This window comes from Nyctibius grandis, chromosome 29, assembly GCF_013368605.1.
Source record: "Nyctibius grandis isolate bNycGra1 chromosome 29, bNycGra1.pri, whole genome shotgun sequence".
NCBI classification, from domain to species: domain Eukaryota; kingdom Metazoa; phylum Chordata; class Aves; order Nyctibiiformes; family Nyctibiidae; genus Nyctibius; species Nyctibius grandis.
In genome coordinates this window covers 2,811,783-2,835,897 of record NC_090686.1, presented here as the reverse complement: position 1 = coordinate 2,835,897, position 24,115 = coordinate 2,811,783, and the positions used below count along the sequence as shown (strand labels likewise).

General features: G+C 41.1%; 1 protein-coding gene across 1 annotated transcript; it reads right to left on the bottom strand.

Moving 5' to 3' along the window:
* Nucleotides 1-283: 283 nt before the first annotated feature.
* SLC6A1 (solute carrier family 6 member 1) lies at nt 284-18,176 on the bottom strand. Its single transcript, XM_068419780.1, has 14 exons — nt 17,942-18,176; nt 17,093-17,224; nt 15,561-15,661; nt 13,756-13,865; nt 13,504-13,636; nt 11,960-12,094; nt 11,739-11,842; nt 11,299-11,423; nt 8,932-9,044; nt 6,708-6,839; nt 6,033-6,135; nt 4,664-4,764; nt 2,415-2,582; nt 284-415 (listed from the first exon to the last, which is right to left on the bottom strand). Exons 1-14 carry the CDS (start codon nt 18,174-18,176, stop codon nt 311-313), a joined length of 1,797 nt encoding a protein of 598 aa, XP_068275881.1. The 3' UTR covers nt 284-310.
* Nucleotides 18,177-24,115: the final 5,939 nt, after the last annotated feature.

Sequence of the window (24,115 nt, the reverse complement as noted above, 5' to 3'; positions counted from 1 at the left end):
AGGTAGATTAAAAAGGTCTTGGCACATCAATTTACAAATTCCAAGATATGCAACTCTTATTGTGAAAGGATAAAAACATTAACAGTCTGTGGATTGCCAGAGAACACAAAACACTCCCGACAGCTGAACAACCCATGGCGATTCCCTTCGAGTGGAGATGACCTTTGTTCTTTTTTTTCTTTTTTTTTTTTCCTTTTTTTTTTTGCCACTAGAGGTAGGTAATTATATTCTCAGACATAAATTTGTGGTCATATTCAACCATGTTTTTTGTTTTTCTGGAGTGGTATCGGTACTTTGACAACACAGAAGTTTAGATGTAGGCTTCTTTGTTTGCGGAGTTGCTCTGTTGGGCCTGGTCTGGCCCGTTTTCAGGGTGAGTGATGTCTTCACTTGGCTGAATCATTACTTGGATGCGCTGTTTAAAGAACAACAGTAAATGTGAGGCAGTCAAACAACTGTTTCTAAGCTTGCTGTTTTATTTTTTAAAGGCAACCCTAAGCACTTCTGTCTAGGCATTAGAGCTAAAATGAGAAATTCTATCGCCCAAGGGACCAAGAAGGCAGTAAGTCACGTAGACTAAAACCAGTTTTAGCTGCGTTCTGAACATGGCAGCAGGAGCTGCAAGACCACACACAAAATGTGTGTGCCACCAGCCGTTAACAACTGAGTGTGCCCAGGGACAAGAAACAAGGGAAGACTGCGGCGTGGGGCAGGTGAGGCGAGACTGCTGCGAGCCCACAGGGCAAGCACAGAGGCTGCCGGTTTGCAGTGGGCAGCAGGGACTCAAAGCTGGATCTCAGACGTGACGGTGACCTCCCCAGGGAGCAGAAGGGACTAGAGAGCATTGGCTGCAGCTTCTGGGAGCTGCCACCTCCAAGGATACAACAGGTAGACTTGTGTTTAAGATTGTTTTATTTCTGCTCTGTCTTTCCTAGTCCTTTCGTGTTCTCCATTCACGAAGCCTCTCTGCCGAGCTCACATTCATATCGAGAAAGAGCCCAGGTTTGATCATCAAAGCCTGTGAGTGGTAAAGGCTCCTCCTCTTACCTAATGAGCATTTGTCAATGCTTGCCAAAATGAGCCCCTAATCCACAGCAAGACTGAGATGAGGAACTTTTACTGTGGTCTTACACAACTCTGCCCGAGAAGCAGCTATATTTCAGAGCAACGATTCTCCATTTGGACGTAAAAGTTTCCGTAAGAACAAGGGAAGGATATTCAAAACGTAGGAGCTAAGAACAAGCAAGGGAAAAAACCCAAACAAACGAACAGAAGGTTTTTTGTAGACTTCTTTGAAGCATTTTTAAAATTCGCTGAAGACAAATATTTGGATCGAGAGCTGAGCAATTCGTGAGGCATTACTTGTCAATTCTGCTTAAGGTCATCTGTCCCTTTGCAAAGATGGCTCTGTCAGCTGATTTTAGAATATTCCAGAAATTCTGACAAATTATTTTTGACACTCTTTGGTTCCCCCAATCACAGAGGACAGAGATGCGTGTTTCGGTACTTGTGCTGAAGAAGCGTCTGTTACGCGCAGAACGAGATTATCAGCTGGAGAGGGAAAAGTGAGGATGCACCCAGACCAAAAAAAAGTAAGTATGGCAATTGTACGTGATTACTAAGCAGTGTACCGGGCATTAACATTTCACACTCCTTTAGCAGCATTTCTCTGAGGACCTTACAAAGGATTTAAGCCACGCAACGCCTCTCTCACATGGGAAGGGTCATCTCCTTTGAACAAATGGAATAAGGAATCGGGGAGAGGCTTGAGAGCACCACGCAATGAGAAAAAGGCCTCTGATGTTCTTCATGAAGTAACTGTTCACAGAAAGCCCTTAAATAAAGACTAAAGAGAAGTGCAGCATAATCATAAAATACACTCCCAACATTTTCCATGTGCTTTCTCTCAGCTGCAACAGAACAAGGCTCAGATGCAGAACAGGAGCTCACATCTTTGATCACGTTGCAGGGAGATGCTAAATAGGGTCACTGTGAGCAGACTCATGGAAACCAAGAGTTATGTGGGTTTAGTCCTAAGAGTTTGACTCCAATTCCTTAGAGCATCACCTGCCTTGAGACATGACAGTATGTCTTGCTTTAATAAGGACAAATTTACATATTTTGTAAACCGCTGCTTTGTTTTCGAGGTGTCAGGAGCTGGGATGCAAAGTGTCTGGAGCTGTCAAAGCCCGAAGATAAGGACCACATTTAATGCGGTGAATTGTGTTTAACAACAGATGGTACAGACACTGTCTTGTCTTTCATCTGTTTGGTACTTATTATGTTTTTCAGCTCAATGCAAAATAACTGGGCTGAGCAAGTGAGGCCACAGGAAATATACAGTAGAAAATAACTGCCCAGCAATCTTTTATCAGCGTGCACAGGTCTCACACGGTCAGGAAAAAGAGACTTACCTGTTTTAAGGAGCCTTTCAGTGTTAGAAACATATATGCCATATAGCCTGGTATCAGCACCATAGAAGACAAAGCCATGAACCAGCCAACCCCTTGGCCCCATTTTGGGAAAACGTAACTTCCCATCGTGAGAGGAGTCATTTGGACAGCACTGAAGATAAATACTCCCTGCAAAATACAGCGGAAAAGAAGATTTGGATGAGATTTCCAGTGTGTTCTGCGTTCAAGAGTTTTTCTGGATTGACTTGGACCTCCAGCCTGCCTTTCCATCCAGGCAAGGAGAACGGGGTTCCTTTGGTCACTAGCTTGCAGATGGGGCCTGCAGGTCAGTGTTCCACATGGAGGTTGCAGCAAACAGGCAAATGTCAGCCCACGGCACCAACTGATTCCCCGCTGGCTTAACCTCTAGTGTGGGAACGTGTAAATAACTGAACTGTAATTCTGAAATGTGAAGTTGTTTGTTTGTTTCTACTAACTTTCTTATTGGAGTAATAGTATCAGTACAGCTCTGCTGTACTGGTCAGCAACAGACTCCTAGAGGCTCTGAATAAGAGACGTTCTTTAAAGCCTGGCTCCGCACTGACCTCTCTAATGTCACCACCTAAGAGTGCTTGGCCCAGAGGCTTTGATACTGTTCAGATCCTCTGAACAACCGCATAATGGGAAATGAGGGCAGGCAGAATGGAACCTGCAGTCCAGTAAATGGCTACAGATTTGTCTGTGTAACAGATCTTACCCTATGAAATTCAAAAACCACTTTGAATTTTTCAATAACAAGAGATGAGGAGACAGTTTCCCAAGAAGCTTCTTACCAAAATTAATCTGAATGTTTCAAGTTAACACTATGTTTTCACATACATAACCTGTATCTCAGATTATCCAGGTATGCTGGTACGGGGAATCCACTGGTACTAGTAGAGTCCTCAGATAACCTGCACAAAATCAGAGGGGAGGGGGCTATTGGGAAAGATGGGGGTCCTGGGGAATAATACCTGCATACACACGTATACTGTACCATTGATCAGCAGCTTTTGTGTTGCTTTCAGACAGAGGACCTGCAAACATGGTATTTTTTCCTTTAAGTCCCCAAGGAAGATTCCTATCCTGGCCTGTTTCAAATGTCTAAACCAGCCTGCAGCAGGGAAGCCTGCTAAACTGAGCCAGCAAAGAAGGAAGCTCATTCTGATCCCAGGCTCAGGCCTCGTGCAGAACATATTCCCAGAGAGGAGAATGCAGAGAGGCAGGTTTTATTAGCACATCATCACCACCTCTGAACGTGCACTGGACAACAAATTCTGTTGGAGACTTTACAAGACAGGAGAAATCTGGTAAGTTTTATATACAATGATGTTGGTCATCTTCCTACTATACCCCTAAAATAAACAAAATTCATTTTTCACACCTTCCTGAACACTTCAGAAAAATGAAAGCCGCCTTCATCTGGGTGGAGATGACTCAAGGAACCCTCAATATAAACACATTTCTGTGCTTCTCTTTAGTGCTCTTTGTTTGCTTTTCTATGGCTACTTATATGGGAATACCAGAGAAACATCAGTGAGTGAGAAGTATTGTGTCATGTGTGTCTCTACTTTTTATATTGCATCTGGGTTGACTATATTTTGTGTAGTAAATTTACATTTCTTTGCTTATTATTTTAAAATGTACTGTATGGGTTTAAGTGGATAAAGTTTAGAAGCAGGAAAAGACTGTTCTGTGGCTTCCAGTGCACAAAATCCTTGCAAGGTTTGCCAGAAAAAACAGTAGCAATGTAGTGTAAACTGGGTAATATATTCCACAGAATCCCATGAGAAAGAACATCAGTTTATACTGCTCGTCTGTACCAGACTAGTGCCTGTGAAGGAATTCAGTTCACAAAATGTGGGCATTTTTGTGGCTATGGAAAATTTAGACTTTAGCAAGCTTGCTACATTTTATGTAAGAATAAAAGAAATGGTCAAAATTTGTTTCTTACAGCTTTCTATCTCTGCCAGTCAAACTCTTGACTAATTACCGTTTCCAGAGGACTAATACAAATCCTGAAATTGCACAAGGCTTCTTTTCTTAGGGCACAGGCTTCCTCTAATGACACTGGCTTTTGCCTATTGCCTTAAATTGAATTGCTCAAATCCTTAAAAAAGGACTGAGGTCAGAGTCATCATGAACCTGTGGGGGTGGCAATGACACCGCTGCCGTACATAGGCCACCTCATTTAAATCCTGTGAATCATATAATAAAAGTTTGTTCCTTACTGCCACAATGATAGGAGTGAAAAACGACCAGCAGAGTTTCCACCAGATGCAGGGTCTGTATCCCACCATCTCTTGGATGTTGTCATAAAATCTATTAACACCTAAATACAGAAACAAGAAACAGTATAGAAACATATCAGATAAGTGATTCAACTGAAAGCTCGGTGGTCTTGAGGGACACTGTCATAAATGAGGAGGTATATTTGGAAGCTCTATACAGACCCCAACAGAACTTTTTGTCTATCTGAATGGGAAAGAAATGTGCAAACTCAGAAGCACCAAGAATCATTTGTTCTCATTCTTCCACATCATAGTTAATTAATTAGCGACCAGCAAGCTTATTCCCGTGCAAAGGCTAAGGAAGTCTGTACATCTGAAGGTCAGATGCAATAAATTGCCCTGGGTTAATTTCAACTCTAAGTCTTATTAGAATGAGAGATTTAGAATGCTATTTTACAAGTTAAATTAAAAAAAAAAATCCATCCTAGCGTTAACCAGCGTCACTCTGTATGGCTGTATGCACACCAGATACATGCAGAACTGCGTATGAAATGGAAGAGCAGCCCTTCTGCTGCTGCTGTTACCCACCAGCACCATCATCTTCTAAAAGGCGTGTCTATCATATTATTTATAACTTTGTATTTGATGTTTTCATTATTTAGCTGGTGTATTTTTCCATTCGCATTTGCTGGATTCATATGCAGTATCTCTCCCCTATAAAATGCTGTTCCATCCTCTTAAGCCCATTAAAAGCCAGCAGAAAGACTCCCGTTATCTAGCTGTGAATCCGTTCTGTTACAGAAGCTGAAGTGCCTTAGTAATCATGGGAGCAGGTCCTTGGGCTAACGAACACAGAGCTAAGGTCAAGCGCACAAATGCTCTGGCAGGAATATGATACATCCTCATTGATCTTTATACCTAGAGCTCGTCAGTCCAGACTTCTGGATATTCTGGGGGAATTATGGAAGACAGAACTGACCAAGATCCTAGAGTGACAGAGTCGCTTCTGGAAACAAAACATTATGAAGTCCAGAAGACCTAAGTCATTACACTGAGAACAGCAGTACCTAACACCTCTGAAGGTCCAGGCTTTCCAAGGAAGTGGGACAGGAAAATCATGGAGATGTCACCTGTGTAGTATTCCTGAAACACTTGGCATCTACTGACTTCCAGGCTTATACACAGGGTGTTTTAAAGAGGCAGGAGTACCTTGCACAAGCCAATTTTGTTGTCAGTGGAATTACATGCATATAAAACAAGGCTGATTTCAGTTCCATCCTCAGCATGTGCACACACCAAAGAACAAATCAGTAGATGAAGTATCTTTATGATGTGCAAAATTTATGAAAAAAAAAAATATATTGTTTACCGTAGCACCAGGATATCGAGATGCACTCAAAGAATACAAGGAACAAGAGACTCATTCCACTGGCAGAGTAGTAGTCAAAAAGCTTAAACACATAGATTCCACCCTAAAAGATATGAGAAGGAAGTGTTAACATAAATAGTAAGGACTCCAATTTCAAGATAGATTAAAATACAGGCTACAAACTAACAGTGGTGAATAGGTTAGGGACATATTAATGTAAATTAATTAAAGTTAACAGGTTAAAGTCTTATAATGATTGAGGTCAATACTGACAAAAATTAGATTACTTCTAGAATTCCATTAATTGGCTTAATTTCACTTTATTCCTTTTTGTCCAATAATTCAATCATTTCCCTCAAATAGTTTGCAACCTAGTAGATCACAGGAGGCGAGGGAGAACGCCCCTAGCTACCACTTGTCAGACTGTAAGACAGACTGTAGAGATGAGTATTCTCTTGTCACCTGAACCATGAAGTAGGACAAACTGCACCCACAGACTACAGACGATTTACACTTATAAGTTAATGCCTGCTGCCTGAAGTCTTTAGGTCGTGGTGGTGACAGATCCCTGCCACTTCGATGGTTTGCAATGATTCCTGGGTGGAGCAAGGGAAGGGGGAAATAAAACCCATGCTGTATGTCAGACAGAAGATCCCATTCTTCTACAGAACATACCTGAGTAATATTGGACAGCCCTATCAGATAGGAGACAATGCATACAACAGCAATGAAGATCTCTCTTCGATTGCGCAGTAACTTCGGAAATTCATCCACCAAAGCTGTTATGAATCCTTCCACAGTGCAGAACTGCAAGTCAAGTTAGAAATAAAATACAATGCAATGCACTGCAACAGCAGCATTACATTTAGGGGAGGAGTTTTCAATACTACTCATCACTGGCCTAAGGCTGCATCCATTACATGGTACATGAAAATTCACTTGACTTCAGAGGAAGCAGTGCTTCTGAATATCCTTATTTCTGTCTAAAAAGACCTGTGCAAAAAAGATTTCCAGCTAGAAAAACACTCAAAATTCCAAACTATGAACTATAACATGCACTTTATGAACAGAAAGTGCTCATTCTTGTGATAGAAGACGAAATACCTACAGTTGAAGGCTTTGACCCCTAGATCCTTCAAAAACTTACACTTCTTTCTGTGATTTACTCACATACATGAAATCCAATAGACACAAAGTGTAATCAGATTAGTGCTTCAGGGTGAAGGTTAAAGACACAAGATTGATTCTCATATGTAATAAATCAAATACTTTTTATATCCCCAGAAAAGATTTTTGCTGAGGATGTGGTCCTGCAAATGGAAAGCATGGCCACACTTCAGATTTTTTCTGTATGTATATATTCAAACTAAACGTTATCATTATGACAGCAGAAATAATGAAAAACAGAATGTATGTGAAGTTTTATTAATTTCCAGCAGTGCAATCGGAATTTAACCAATAGTTACAGTTCCTATAAATTATAGCATATTAAATGTTTCACTGATAGACAGAAAACGAAGAAAGCGTTGCAGCCTGAAGATATATATTCTTTTTAATAATATTAGACTACCTTCTGCAGCTGTTAGTTGCCTAGAGACAAGTTCTTTCAAGAATATTTTTGACCCAATTAATTTCACAGTAGTTTCCCCCCAGACTGAGCAATAGCTTTTAATGTCAAGCCTGAAGCTTACTGAAAAACAAAGAAACAGAAAACATACATTTCCAGCTTCCTGTCCTGTTGCAGGATGAAATGCCCTCTTGCTCTTTTTTGTATTTTGCTTCACAGGCTGAAGGCAGCTTGGATTTATAGAAAATGATGCATTTTCTCTACTGCAAGACTAGTACAGTCCTAAGCCAGTAATTCTCGTGTTCCTTTATGTGCTGTGAAGACTGTGCTGAAGGCTGTAAGGTGCTGGTTTGACAACTGCAACTGACTGCGAGTAGGGTAACACATCTGCCTATGATGGGTCACATACAAAAGACCAAACATTTCAGCAGGCAGAAGGCACTTCCCTGACAAAGTCCTCGAAGTACACTTTGCAAAATAAGACAGGGTGCTCTCTTTAGTGCTTACAATGTACTTGCTATCTGTATTAAAATAATCACTGATCAATGAATGCTTTTGTTGGACATAGTCCTTGCTAGCATGTAAAGTGCTGCTTCTTGTTCTGTGTGCTTTTCTGTTTGTTTTGCAATAAACACTTTTTAATGATTGCATGACTTAATTATTTCATTATTTAATTATTTAATCTAGACAGTAACTCTGGAGAATATGTTATTTGGATTGCAAAACCTCTAGGTTGTGCCTTCCCATTAATTTCCAGTTGTCAGATACCATCTATAACTCTTAGCTAAGGCCTGAACCAATTAAAGTCCTGACCCTTACCACTGGGGAGTGAATTCAGAACACACTAAGACACAGAGTGTCCTCAGTAACGAGCCTACTGCCTCCCGAATTTGCTCCTGGCCTTCATAGGCTTAAAATGTGTGCTGCGACTTTTTGCTCCATGTGGTAAGTTCTGAAGTCGCCTTTCAGAAATGTTTGTGGCATCTAAACCTTGTAAAGTATATCATCCTACACTGATGAACGCTGCAAAGGTATTTTTAATACTAGGACTGAATGGTTAAGATTTCAAAGAAAGTTCCTGTTGTCTGCAGAATAAATTTTCTGCACATTTTGTGTATGCTTCCAACAGGTCATGAAAAAGCAGAAGTGTCTTATCAGCAGTTTTTGACTCTCCCAGGCTCCTTGAACCTCTTAGTCTTTCCTCTCCTTAGTAGCTCCTATTATTTATCTGATTATTCCAGAAACCGTTCTGCACCACTAACAGCTGGCAGGGAAGAATGCACCACAGTGCAGAAAATTTGTTTTCGTTATTAATTTTTACACCAGTTTTACCTGACTGTCAATTCCGAGCATAAGCAACATGGAGAAGAACAGTATTGCCCATAAAGGAGAAATTGGTAACTGTGTCACTGCTTCTGGATAAGCTAGGAATGCCAGTCCAGGGCCTGGTAGGAGAAACAGGAGAGAAAATGTCAATGTGATTGAGTGGGTGTTGTGATGATTTGCTCCCGTTGATGCACAGGTTTTAGGTTTATCTGTATGACTCAGCCATGGATGCAGCATCTGACCAGGGATTTCAGCTTAATCAGTGCTCGCTGACCAAGAAGTCAATGCTTGTATCTTGCTTTTAAAATGAACCAACCAAAACAAAAAACCCCAAACCCTGAAACCAACCACCCAACCAAGCAAAATACTCGATGCAGTCCAGAAGCTGCTCCTGAGAGACACCTTTGTATAGCAAAGACAGGGAATGTTACCCTTCGCTAGGGTTACATCTTCAGGTACATCAGCTTTCTCTCTCTCTCAAGTAGCTATCGGTAGCTGTAATCTTCTGCTTTGCACCAAGCAGTTCAGAAGAGAAAAAAAGCCAGCTCAGAAATGGAGAGGACACTTTCCAGTACTTACAGTATTCCAGTATCTGCTATTCCATTCCATTAATTATCTTAAATCACACATTTAATAAACTATGTAGTTGTAAACAAGCAAACCTTTTCATTTATATTCCTACTAACTGCTGATGGGGGCATAGTCTTGGAAAGGGAATATAAATTCTTATTAAAAAAGGAGTTTTTTTGTTGTCATAGCATAGCAGGAAACCAGCTGGTGTCAGGTTAAGAGGGAAACCTGTAGCAAACTAAATAATCACAAAAATAAAATCAGTGTGCCTCACCTAAGGGGGGTATGGGGTTTTTTAGTGTTCATTAAAAGTCTGCCTGTGACAACTGGTTGGACACAGACAGCTTTCAAGCCAGTGAAGCAAGGACTGGCATTAGACACCTGAGCTGTCAAAGTAAATGCACTGCAGGTTTTGAAACAATTATTCACTAGCAGATATGAGTGGAATGCCTTCCAAATGGCAGTAGTAAAAGCAAAATAAACTTAAGTGTTCTTAATCTTACTCTGTCACACATTCCACCAAAATGCAGCTGCAGCTTTTCATAATACTGTTGTACAAAGCTGTATAAGAGAGCTCAAAACAGCATGTCTCATGATGCTAAAATAACGCCTCGCTTTCTGAGCTTGAGAGGAGAAAAAGAAGCCTTAATTAAAAGGTCAGATTGCCAAATATCCTTTGCAATTCCTGACCACAGGAGGTCACGTGCATCTTTGAAAAGTCTATTGTCTTAGTTACCTTAAAATGTATTTAGGAGCTTAATATGATATAAAAATATTGTTCTATTTGCAGGTGTTGTCTTTATATAGTTACATCTGTATCAAATACATAAATCCAAGCAGCTTATTTCACACACCACTGACTTTCCAGAGCATTTTTGACAACAGTGTATGCCAGCATAATTGTTGTGGTAATTTCTCTTTATGTGTAGTTTAGTGAAGATTATTTTTAGGGCTTAAATTCTCTGCTTTTCTAACTAAGGGAATATACATTTGCTAGTATAATAAGACATATTTTGTCCACCAGTGACTTCCAACCAAGCTTTCAGTTATCGGATCCCTCCCTGTGGCCAGAACTGCTAAATGAGTGTCTGGTACACCAGCTGGGGCAGGGCAGCCATCTGCTCTGCTGCTTTAAGCTTTTTCATCTGGAAGACAAACAAGGAACTGCAAAGAATTGCAGAATTCTTCCATGGTGATCTTACTGCCCTAAGTAAAATGACTTTCGTAATAAAGGGTCCCATAAAACTGGGTGATAGCTGTAGGTCTGAACAGGTGAGAAATGGGTCTGCCTCAAAGGGCTTAACCTCAAGAAACCGTAAAAAGTATTTAAAAACCTAACTGAATTTGCACATATAGGCTCCAAAAACATAATGACCATCATTCCTCCCTTCAGTTTGCTTTTTATAATTTCACTAGCAAAAGGCTCATACTCTGATGTCACAGCTAAGCACTGCAGCAGCAAACTGTGCTGCCACCTCTTGTAACTGCACTCCCTGTAGGCAGTGCTCATTAGCATTCATTGCGTGAGCCCAAGACGAGCCTCTGGCTGACGCTCTCCACACCAAAGGTTGCAGAGGCAGGCAGGCAGGCTGCTCGACGTGAAGTGATTTTGCTGGCGCTGCCTTGAGAGGTGTGAAACAATGCTCTCCCCTTTGCAATCAGTAAGGGCGACCAAAACGACAGGGAGCTGAGGAATGTTTTGAGGGAGAGATTTGGAACAATTACACGAAGCAGTTGGGTACAACGTACAAACAAAAAATAACGGATGCCACTGAACAACTCAGAGAAAAATATATCAGATACCTGACGCTGCAACATCTGCAATAGGCCTCTTTGTGACATTCGCCATGAATCCCACAATGGAGAAGATGACAAAGCCAGCAAACATACTTGTGCATGAGTTTATGCAGCACACTATGATGGAGTCCCTGAAATAAAGGTAAGGTGGTTTAAGCAGTAGGTAAAGCAATGCTACTGTTCATCAGTGTATTACCCTTTTTTCCTGGGAAAAGATTTCATGACTTAGGATTCACAGTTTGGGTTCCACTTCATGCTGGACAAGTCATGCTGTCTCTCCCATTAGTGTAAATGCAGTTATACATCTCACTCCTAGTTAGATATAACCTTTAATATTCAGATCCGAGACTACACTTTATTTTAAAGATATAGGACACAGAAAGACAGAATCCAGCTCCAGCTGAGACAGGAAAGTGCCACTGTAATACGTGCAGTCATCTGCTTACCTGTAAACATTATTGTGGAAGGGGTTGTAACTTCCAAGGGCAATCAGTGAGCCAAGACCCAAACCATAGGAGAAGAAAATCTGTGTGGCAGCATCCAGCCAAACCTGATTGCAGGAAATAATTTTTTAAAAAATCTGTTTCTGCACTTGAGGAGCAGGTCATATGTCTGAAAGGTGAACAGTTAGCAGTGAAACTTTGGTTTACAAGGATTGAATATTTACCTCAGAGTCTGAAAGCTTACTGAAGTTGGGTGTTATATAGAATAAAATGCCTTCCTTTGCTCCAGGCAGTGTTACACCACGGAAGAACAAGATAAGCAGCATAACATAGGGATAAGTAGCAGAGAAATATACCACCTGATGTGAAGAAACAAGACATCGTAAGTGTGGAAGGAAGAACGATCTGTGCTTGTTAACACTGCAGAAAATATTTGCTCCCCAAAAATACTGTAGCGGCAACTGCAGCTGACTTTTAAAACTGAAGCACTGGAAAAGCTTGGTGAGGAAAGGGGAGTCCCTACTGCAGAATGCCCTAAACACCATGTCTACAAGGCAGGTGGCTGTTGCTGACTTTCCTGAAGGTGGAATTTAGTGGACTAGGATGTTTTTGCACGAGGGGCTCATGCTTTTGGTTTTTTTTGCATTCAACAAGGGGAGCTCCCTAAAGCACAAGGTTCTAGTACTCCTGTCCTGCTTGTAGAACAACACCTGTTAGATTATTATCCTGCTCTCAGACAGCTGCTTCTGTATTTTTAACACTCTCTCCTCCCCTATGACATGACAGAATTGTCCCACGGGATCCTGCTCTCTTGCCTTTTCAAAAGCCTTATAAAAAAGACACTGTGAAGTCAGACTCCAAAAAAAAACAGTCAGTCCTTTCTTGCCACCTTCTTTGCAGACAGGAGAAATGAAATGGTTTGGTCTGAGCTCAACTAGGCCATGTTCAACATGCAGCTTGAAGTAGGTCACAGTTACAACTATCTTGTCAAAAGTTAACAATTCATTCTTTCAGTGTGAAAGAATCCTAGTCCTCTACACCAGGCCTGAGGCCTTATAACCCAAGCCTTCAGTTGCCACCAGGCCTCGTGGCTGTGGCATTTCATTTCCCTAAGATTTCTTCCTGCCATTTGGGGGAGAGGGAGAGGTATATGCCAATGTCAGATGCTGTTGCCCTTTCATTCCTGGAGAGAGGTCTGTCAGTAATATAATTTCCTTTAATTCATTAGTAAATTCTAGTTTGCACTCAGAAACCAGCCAAACTCCAAGCAGCATAGCAAGCAAGCGTGCCCATGGTAAGAACCACTTATGGCTCTCCTTTAGCATGAGGAAAAGGAGGGAGTAACTTTTATATGCAATACAGCTTCGACACTTAATTACATACCTAAGTCCAGCAAGAGCTGTGCAATAAATGTATGCTACTCACTGAAGCCAAAACACTGCATCCTCACCCTGTTGCTATCCAAACTAGCTAGAATATCCATCCCAGAAAGAAGCAGATATATTTTTAGGCAATTTTATACCTGGCAAAGCCAAGAAGTCTATAAGTGAACATATCATCCAAGACTGTGGTCAGAGATAGCTACAGAGGAGCCAGCTCTTTCAAAAACACAGTGTTGTATCAGTTCAAGAAAGATGGAAATGAAATACATCACAGAGCTATTCCAGCAAAACTATCCCCAGTGCCTCTTACCTCAAGAATTTTCAGAATATTTGAGTAAAATGGGCATTTTTAATTGAAATATATTTACAGTACTTTTTAATCTTACCTTTCCGGTCCAGCCTACCCCCTTCCAGATACAAAAATACACCAGAATCCAGGCAATTGCTAGAGTAATTGCTAGCGGCCATCGGATTTGCCCTGGTTTTTCCAATCCATCAGTCATTTGGTGCATGTTGCGCCTAGAATGAGCCAACAGAATGGTGTATTTGACAACTAATTCAGAAGATAGCATATGAGTGATAACAAGCTGATCCTTGCATATGCACAGGAATGATACAGAGAAAAATTATCAGCTTACTCCCAGAATTCGACCACGGCACTCGTCATGTTGGTGGTGTTTGCTAAGGTATAATTGGAGAAGCAGCGGTCAGTGTTCCAGGGGTTCTCACAGTGTTTCCAAGGAAGAGTCTGTTTAAGAAAGAGAGAGAGAAAAACCTAAACAGTCACCACTTAAGTAAGCATTACCTCAGGTATCTGTCTCTTTACTAGAAACGACAGCCGAGCAGAGAACTAATATACTTTGAGTTCTGCAGTGCACTGATCTCCCTGGGGTGCATGTCTGCCACAAAAGTTATTTAATTTCATATCAATTGTGTGAATCAGAGGTGAAAATACTTCTTCCTTTCTTTAATATATCAGCCCAAATGCTTTGGAGCCTGATACACCTCTCAGCATGTGAGTGTATACTGAGCGCACTACAAGAAACAAGGGCAGCAGAAAGGACCTCCTGGAGGCCCTGCTCCCTCTTGTTGCACTAGAGGTAATAAAGGCTTGATGGTTATTGATCAGAGATTTCCCTTTTCTCCTCAGGTCAGGGGACAATTAAATGTAAACTTTCTGTTTTCTACATGCATTTTCTACATGTGTCCATTATATTAAGTTATATTTCAGAAGTACTGAGATGCAGAACCTGTTTCCACATAATATCCATTAGAATGAATCTCATTTAAATACAAATTAGATATTCTTCTGATGGCCAATCTTGGAAAATCCTCTCACAGAAAATGTTGTATCAGGGTACTGTATGTTTTAAACAGAAGGATAAGAGGCTTCAAGGGAATTAGAAGTCAATATTCATCTGATGTGGGCCAGTGCACCACTTCCAGGCTATGACTGACCTTTCACAGCAATAACAAATCGGAGGATAACAAAAAAAAAAAGAAATGATCACGTCACTCCCAGACAGTAATGAATCCAAATTTGGTCAAGGGACAATTCTTTAAAGCTGAGAACAAGCAAGCATGAACAAAATTTGTAGAGGAGACAACAATTGAACAATAATGCATTAATTATTGAAACTTATGTACGAACGCTTCCTCAGATGGCCAAAACCCACAAAACAGACAAGACCTACTCAGCTGATGAATCATCCTTGAGGGGGAAAAAAAAGGCAGTTAAAGTTAAAAGGAAAGAAAACAAAGCAAAAATAACAACAATGAATGGAAGTTCAGAGCTAATAAAATCACAGACCTTCCGTTTCACAGGGATTTCTTTAATAACCCCTCCACTAGGAAAACACATTGCAATGATACTATTTCCCAAAGAATTAATATTTGTGTGGCTGCTGTTGAAGAAAAAAAATCAGTTATACACTAGAATTTTTCTCAGAGGAATGACTGGCCTGTAGGCTCAAAGGCAAAGGGCTGCTTAGTACTCGTCAGCATTGCCAGGACAAGGAGTCCGAAGCCTGAGCATGCCTTGCTGCTGCCTGGCAGGTAAGCAGAGGAGCAAGTAGGCATGCTTGCGATTAAAGAGCACAGATGAAAGAGCTGTGGCTCTGAAGATGAGGAAATTTAAATAAATTTGGAGCCTGTGGCTCCAAAATAACCTATTATTATGTTTCTCCACTGGCATTCTTGAAACATATTTTCCTCACAGTGTTCTATTCAACATTTCTTGTGGAGGAAAAAAAAAGAAAAAAAAAAAAAGGGATTTTTACAAAATAGTTTTCCTTTAGTAAGAAATAGCTTATCCTACTGATTTCTATGCATTTTGTGTTAACCTCACAACTTTACAGTGAGACGGATTAACCCGCTACCTATACATCACTTTGCCTTACATTTAACAAACAACTCCAACCCCCCCTCCAACACACACACTTACAGTAGTAAAGGAATTATACAGGTAGTATATGGCCCACGAAATAATCACAATGTAGTAAATATTTAGCCAAAAGGAAAGGACTGCAGCAGCTAGTCCCACACCTGTAAAGAAAACAAAAAGATACAAAAGAAGGTGACCTTCAGTAATGTCTGTGCAAGTGTCAGTTGAAGAGCTGCAGTTCAGGACAAACACAACATACGGGGCAGATACCATTTACCAAATTTCATAGAAGCTGGGTGAAAATTTGAGAATTACCATTATAAAAAGGTCACTAATTTGGGCGATAGTTCAGTCGTCCATAAATTTAATCTTAGTGCCCGGTTCTGTATGTGTGTTGCAGTAAGCCATCACATCTGCTGCTGCTGGGATTTTACAGGCATTTTTTACTTCCAGGGAAAAGAGCTAAATCAGCTCGTTCTTGAAACAGCAGTCCCACAGAACCTTCTGGCAGATGCACACAAATTCAGTATAAGGCCAGCTAGCCATTGAGTGCACTGATCAAAGTGCTTGATGCTTTGTATAATGCTATTATGTCATCTCAGACTAAAGACATGTCAGGTGTTCCACAATGAGAATGTCTGCTCTTCTACTCCACATGGAGACTTCAGGGTTATTTTAAAATATTCAGGCTGGTGACACTAAACAGGAGGAAGTGCTCCAAATAATCAGACAATGCAAAGCAAGGTCTATACTTTGCATTGTGCCCCCTACCAAAGCAGGAACTCGAGCAAAGTTGAAATACTTACCTGTGAGAAACATTTTAATCTCTCTGGGTTTTCATAACAAAAAATTCCCTAGAACAAAATCCACTCCAAGCAAACTATTAGCTCACTCTATGCTAATTGTCAGTCCTAGTGTGTGAAGTAATTTATAACTCAATGTGTAACTTGCTCCTCTACTGGTCCAGATGTCAGCTCAGGAGCTCATAAGTGTCAAAGGATTTGGGATTAGAGGGTGAAAAGCACAGTTTGTGAGGTTTGTAGGTGTATGCAGAATCTAGATTAAAAATCTAGATTAATCTAGAATAAAACCTTGAGCTTCTAGCAATGAGAAAGCTCAAACTAGCTAAAAATCTAAGTATGGAGTGATCTTGTCTTGAGCAATTCAGCATGAAATTGCCATTTTTGAAGAGTCTGGCTTTTGAATTTCAACAAAGAACAGGAGATACAAACCTCTGTGACCTCAAACAGAAACAATGTTTACCAAATTGCTCTGAACAAAGTTCCATACCTGTTCAGACAACTATTGCTAGATTTAATATGCTACTGTGAACAGTCTTGAAATGTTCCTAACAAAAAACTGAAGTTTTTGATGTTCAAAAATAAGTTTGTTGAGATTCTAATGCCTAACTCTTGTTGTTTTTAATGGGGAATCAATAATACCCTAGTGTGTTTCAAAATTGTCAGTTAATTACGGGTTTCTGTAGGAAATTATGGTTTAAGTAAAAGTATGAAGGCATAAAGAAACATTCTTGCCCTGTCACTTTGTGCAACTTGGAAACAAATGGAAAGTAATCCAAATTCATACTGCACCTTTGAACATTGGAGCAAGCTTCCACACTCCAAGGCCTCCTATAGATGTATACTGACCAAGGGAACACTCCAAAAGAAACAGTGGCACTCCAGCAAAAATTAATGTAAGGAAATAGGGAATCAGGAATGCACCTAAAAAGAAATAAGAAAAAGTCTGTTACAGTGGAGAAAAACACAACTGAGTTTCCACTGTTTCCATCCCTCTTATATACAAATAGACACCCACATTTTTTTCCTCTCAAGCGTAACTTTTCAAAACATTAAGTGGGAAGCACATGTACACTTCTGAACCACTATCTCAAGAGATGAAAATAAGGGGAAAAATCATCTCCTCATCATTTAAATATTTTCTGTTTGAGTAAAAAGCTGAAATCCAAAAGACTGTGCATTTTGTTGCCTTTATCTATCACAGGAGCATGCAGATAGCATAAAGGCTTTAACCAGAACTGGCTGCTTTCCAGCTGAAGTTAACCTTTCATGGTAAGCTCAGAGGCAGTATTACAAGCCATATGCAATCCTCTCAAAAACTCAGTTCGAAAGAGAAGGCTCTGAAGGGCTGGAGGGCAATGTGCTTTAGTTCTGCTCTAATGCCTTATGGTCACTTAAGAGTGCTTGCCAACTAGAAGTTAGAATAAACTCTGGAGCAGACCTCAAAGCAGAGCATCACACTCCCAAATGGCTCCAACCCTCCTGGACAAGTGGAAAGAAAAAAAGCAAAACCCAAAACCTAAACACACCTATACTGATGGAAAAGCTATTAAACCCAAGTTCTATTTTACTGATAGTTTTTATGGTGAATTCTAACATACAAATATATCAGAGGTTGTAAGAATGAAACAGCAAACATACCTCCACCATTCTTGCCACAAAGGTATGGAAATCGCCACACGTTCCCTAAGCCAATGGCATAACCTACACAGGACATAAGAAAGTCAAATTTTCCTTTCCAAGTATCTCGGTCTGGAAGATCCGTCTTCTTCTTCTGCACTTTTACTACCAAGGTTTTCGGCTTGTCGTTGGTGATTGAAGCATCAACTTCCGTGGAGATCTGTCCGTCTGCCACTTTTGTTCCGTTTGTCGCCATGTCTCTGGGCTTCGCTGGGGCGGCTCGGGCAGCAGCCGGACGGGAGATTTCAGCACCAGTCCACGTGGACAGCAGCTTTGCGGCTCGCGGGTACCCAACCGGGCGTCACGGCGTCGGCAGGAAAAATCCAGCGGCCCCCAAAGGCCGGGGTGCTCGGTGAGCCAGTCAGCAGTCCTGTACCAGCTGCTGGGTCAATCTGTAACACACAAGATCCCAGAATTCAGATTTCCCTCCGCAGTACTTCAGGCAACTTAAAAACGGACAGTGACCAGAGACCTCGTTACCGAAAGAGCTTTGCAACACGAGTGTCTCATCGAAGAGCTTGGCTCTGCCCCTTGGATTTTTTCTTATTGACTCAGTAGGAAGCAGGGCAGAACTAATATAATCTCCCAAAACAATCTCCAAGCCACAGTTACTCATTTTTTTCCCCTACAGATCTCTTATGAGTCTACAGAAACAAAATAATTCTAAAATGCAGCACTGTATTGGACATAGTGTACAGCCCATATTTTATATATATATATATGTATATAAAAGATTAATGAGATTTCTATTTAACAGCCTAGTAAATAATATATATAACAGCCCAGAACTTGGGCAATGAAACTGTTCCATTTAATCATTCTGCATTTTAAAAAGTGAAGGGGAATTCCCATGACTGTAAAGTTCCACTATTTACAAGAAGTTGTGGCTATCAATAAATAGCACTTGCCACCTTTAATAGCGAATTTTTAAAGTTATGAGCAGCGTGCACTTATCTAAAACACCTTTCTCTAGAATACTCCCAAAGGAATTAAACAAACTGGATCAAGCAACAGGACTTAATCCTGGGTATTGATGTTAAATTTTACATGTGGTTATAATTAGCTACTAATATAAGACAAATGTTTCACTAAGCTTAAATTATAAGCACTGTAAGACAAGAGGCTGCAATAATGCCTCTGTTTCTGTTTCCTACTGTGGGTTGCATTCTTGCACCTTTTCAAAACCATTACTGGTACTATATAAATTTTCAAAGTCTAAAGAAAGGAAAAATAAAGGAAGCAAATATGCATTATGAAAAATGACCTGGGATATTTCAGTCAGCTCTGAAGCACGTGTGATTCCTGCAAACTGCCACAGCTCCACTTCAGCTGGAAAAAACACAGTGAGCTAGTGTCTATTGCGTGTCTATTGTATGCCTGTTCATGAGCTACTTATGGTCTGGTTCCTCCTAACAACTTCTTTTACCATATGCCAGTCACCAGTCAAACCAGAGACTGCAACAATTGAAACACTTGCCAGTGTGAAGCTACACCTTCTGGCAATGTTGGCAACATTGGTCATGAGGTCATGCAAAGATCAAAAATAATTTGATTTACAGGTTTGTGTAAAGGAAGATTGAGATTATTCCCCATTCGCTTCTGATTGTATATATGTTATAAGAAACAAAGCAGCAGAGTAGGCTGCCCAGGGCAGTGGTGGAGTCACCATCCCTGGAGCTATTTAAAAGACAAGTAGATGTGGTGCTGAGGGACGTGGTTTAGTGGTGGGCTTGGCAGTGCCGGGTTAATGGTTGGACTCAATCTTAAAGGTCCTTTCCAACCAAAACTATTCTATGATTCTATAAAAAAGCCATGTAAAGACTCTGCTATAAACAGTGCTTCTCTTCAACTTCTCATTTCAGATCACTGCATGATTACAATGCTTATTAAAAGACCACATCCAACACTTAAAGAAAAAACACATTTTCAGTTGGAAGCTGAAGAAGAATCAGCTGTAGGTATGCTGGGGGGAGCAGAGAAACAAGGATCATGCTTGTAACCTTCCTCTCTGTTCCACTTCAAGATGTGACTCAAAGAGGGGAAACTCCATCTCTGCACCTTCATGCCCCCACAAGTCCTTCTGTGTACAGTATCTCCCCTTCATAAAACTGTGAACCTAGTTTTCCATATTTCAATGCAAGCCTGTCCAACTCTGTGTACCAATAAACGTCGTTGCTGGCTGGAGTCAGATGTTTGAGCAGTTCAGGGAATCGTGTTGGCAAAACAGGGCTCCTGCTCTGAGGCTGGGTTGAGCTCACGTCGAAACGTTGACCCCCAAACCTCCCCGTTGGTAAGCAATGGTGTAGCCAGCTCCCAGAGCGCCCCAACAGATGCGCAGTTTGCCAGCACCACCTACTGAGGAAGACACAGAACTGGAAGTGTTTCTTTTTAGCCAACACAGGCTGTAGAAGTAATGGATCATCAGGGTGTTCTAGTCCTCTTACAAACAGGTCCTGTACTAGATTAGATTTGCTGTTGTTGCAATTTACATTTGGCTTGTGCTTTATCATCAGCAGGAGCTTCCAAGTACTGGAAGAGGCTGAGTGTGTTGAGGATGGGTGGAAAAAGAAACTCACAACAACATAAACCCCCCAAATAAACGAACACTACATAGAGAGAGATATATGTATATATCTATCTTGTCTGGCTCCTGATGAGGGAGAAACTCCTCCTCACAGCTGGCACTCCAGGAAAGGATCTGTGCTGCACCTCAGAACTGAATAACCAAGCCAAAAGGAACATGGATTCACCCCCTCGTATCTACAAACAGGCTCTGCAGGTGAGTGCTGGGCACAGAGCCTGCCCTTGCTGTTTCAGCCCTGTCAGACTCTGGAGGGGTTTGTGTATGCATTAAAGCCTCTGTTGAATAAAGTGAGCAACTTAGTCCAGTGTAAGAGTCCATGACGAAGACAAACCAGAGGGTTAGTTAGAAAATCTTAGTGAATAAAGCAAAGAACCTGGGATTTTGTGAGTCCTCCTGGAGAAAGGTGCCCAGACCTGTTTCAATACTACTGTAATGCTGAATGTAAGGCTGAAACTTCACAAGACACCCCAGCAAGCATGCACATGTCCATATGGAGGGTGAGGGGGGGTTGGCAGGGAGCCTGGTGCTTTTGATATTAAAGAGATTGAAAGCAGTAGTTCAAACAATCACACGTGGAGATGTGCTTAACTTTATCGTACAGCACAACCTTTGGCAGATGCCCCACTGCACACACTACAGGTGTTCAGCTGCCGCAGGCAGTGGCAAGCCCAAAGGCTCAGCAGAGGCTCGTTTTGAGAGGATGGAGGTGGGGTCTGACCAAATTGCATCTCTCCTGCTCTACCACTGCTGATGCCATTATTCCATTTGGAGACCACGATGGAGATTTTACTGGCAGTGGTGTCACTGCATGGACATATAAGTGACACAGTAAATCAGCACCAGTCTATGAAAAAATGCTTTCATTCCATAGGCTTGAAAGTAGGGGTTTTTCCGTGCTATGAAAAATAATTTCGCCCAAGCCTAAGAAATAATAATTAATAATAATAATAAAAATACAACAATAGAAGTAGCCTCTAACCTCCAATTCACACTCTTCACATACAGTAGTACTTCAAAAACTATGACTTATGTACAACAATCTAGAAGAACTGGCGGTACAGCAGTAAAGACACTTGGTACATGCTTTCTAAACTGATGAGGCAATATCCCACAGCACTGGGATTTAAATATAAAATTGGTCTGACATGGAATGGGACAGCAAGACACTTGTGTAAGCTCTGTGGGTTGGTTTAGGCAAAAGGAAATACAAATTGTAGTTGTCAGCCAGCAGAGCAGGTACGACACTCGCTATGCAATGTTACGCTTTGTGGGAAGAAGATGGAAGAGATCTTTTAAATAAGTCAGTCTGTGCTCCCCCGGTTACTTCACGCCAACGCTGAGTGTGCTAGGAAGGGCACAGCAGCTTCCCACCACATTCCTCAGTGCACAATAGAGCTTCCTTGACTTCAGTTACTAGGGTTGCTCAGCCAAGAGGAGGAAGCCCTCTAAAACAGGGTTTTGGATACCATCTGGTTGTCCTGCATCACCACCACATTAGAGAAGAATGACTTGAGAGAGCCAAGCACACATAGCAGCCAAGGTAATAAGCACAACCAGGGAAACTGGAACAAAGAGAGTGCCACTTAATTAATAAAAGCATTTTTCTCTCTCCTGGCCTGCATAAAAGTGGATTTGAAGGGTTTAGAACTGGTTGCATAAAATGAAAGTGAACAGCAATATTACTATCATCTTTCACAAGTGATATCAAAAGGCAATATAGACCAGTTCAGAGGCACACACAGTCAGCAGGAAACCCCAGCTCCTTTAAATGATGAACCTCTGTTACGTTCAAAGTTCACTACTCCCTCCCCTCCAATCTCTTGTGTTCCTCCCTCCCTGGAGTGCAGCAGCTCCAAGGGCTCCACACAAGGCAAGACTACAGCAGCTCCATTCAAGAAGTGCTGAAGAAATGCTGTTACATAAAACGCCACATTGGCTTCATAAAACTTTGAAGGTATTATTCCTCTAAGCTGAGTGAGACTCCAGTTGAGCCCACTGTGGCCACGAGTTATTTGCACTTACCATTCTATTTGTATGTGGCAATCAAGCCAAGAGAACACCATGCGTATGCTAAGTTCCATAGCAAAATACATAAACCCCATGTCAGCAGTGTCCTGGAGCGTATGGAATGGGATTGAAATACAGAAAGTGTAAAAAGAGGACTGCTGAGCTCATTGGACTTCCATTCCGAGATGTCCACAAGGAGAGCTTTGTTTTATTATTCTTTTATAGGAGGGATATTGTTTAGAAGTAGTAAGCAAAATACTGTGCACACAGGTAGTGCACACCAGGTGGTATCACACATACTGTTCAACCACATATATATAGCAGAAACCCAGATGCACTGAGGAACGCTGCTACTAATTTTTCCTACTGGTACTTGAGATCTCGTAAAAAATCTGGCTCAGGTATGTGGACTTCCACAAAGTGTTCCCTTTGATTCAATACTTTATGCAATGCTCACTGGCCCAACCGGTCACCATGCCACCTTTGGTTTCTCAATGAGAGGAGAATTTTCCTGTATGTGCAATTGCTAAATTGCATATTGAAACAGATCATCTAAAGAAAAAAAAAAAAGAAAGAAAGAAAACAACCCACAAAGAGACAAACCAGACTAATTCATTTTCTTTTGGTTCACCTCTTCTGAACTTCCTTGAAGTCTCTGTTCATGAAAAGCCATCACAATTTTCAGAAGTGTTTCACAGTGCTTGTACCCCTGTTTCATTTCTTAAGACGGGTATGTGGAATCCAGCATCACTGACAAAATCAGTCCTTCGCTGCATCTGCACCAGCATCCGATTCCCCAGCTGAGGGCTCCACAGAGCTCTGTCAAACCACAGTGAGCAAATGGAAACTGAAGCTGACTTGATCTTTTGCAATATGAAATATTCTCAGCAGCAAGAACAATCAGAGGCAAGGCATGTGGGCAGGAAAAGCATCACTATTCCGGAAGACAAACTACAGGCTATTTTCACCACAAAAAAAAGTGCAAAATCTAAATACCACTGTCTATATTTTCACTTTGATTTTACCTAAAGGAATTACAAAAGGTTTGGGTTTTGTGCAAATACCTATTTGTGGAAAAGCTTGGTAGCAACAGGGCCTTGTCTGAAAAATACTGTTAGATTTTAGGTGAATTTAGTGGCATGAGCCTTTCTGTAATGGTTTTATTGCGTTCAGCTTGCATAAACTAAATAGTGGCTCTTAATATTTTTACTGCCTAATAAAACATCACATGATTTCGCCCAAATTCCCACGTTCAGTCAGTGAAGCACATTAGGTGTTCCAAAGACAATATAGCAAAAAATGAAGGGCCTTAGCGGGATCTTAATACTTCTGAAGTTGGCTCAAAACACAGAGTTGTATGTAGTATCTCAATTAGATGGGTTGCGTGTCCATAGCAGCTTGTTGTTTTCAAGTTAAAAGCTTCCTTTTGCCATAGACAAGTCAAATGTAGACTTTAACACAATATTCCCTCTGATTGAAAATAAAAAAATTAAAAATCCAGATCTACAGGAGTAAGAGTGTCACAGATCTAAACAACTGTCTGA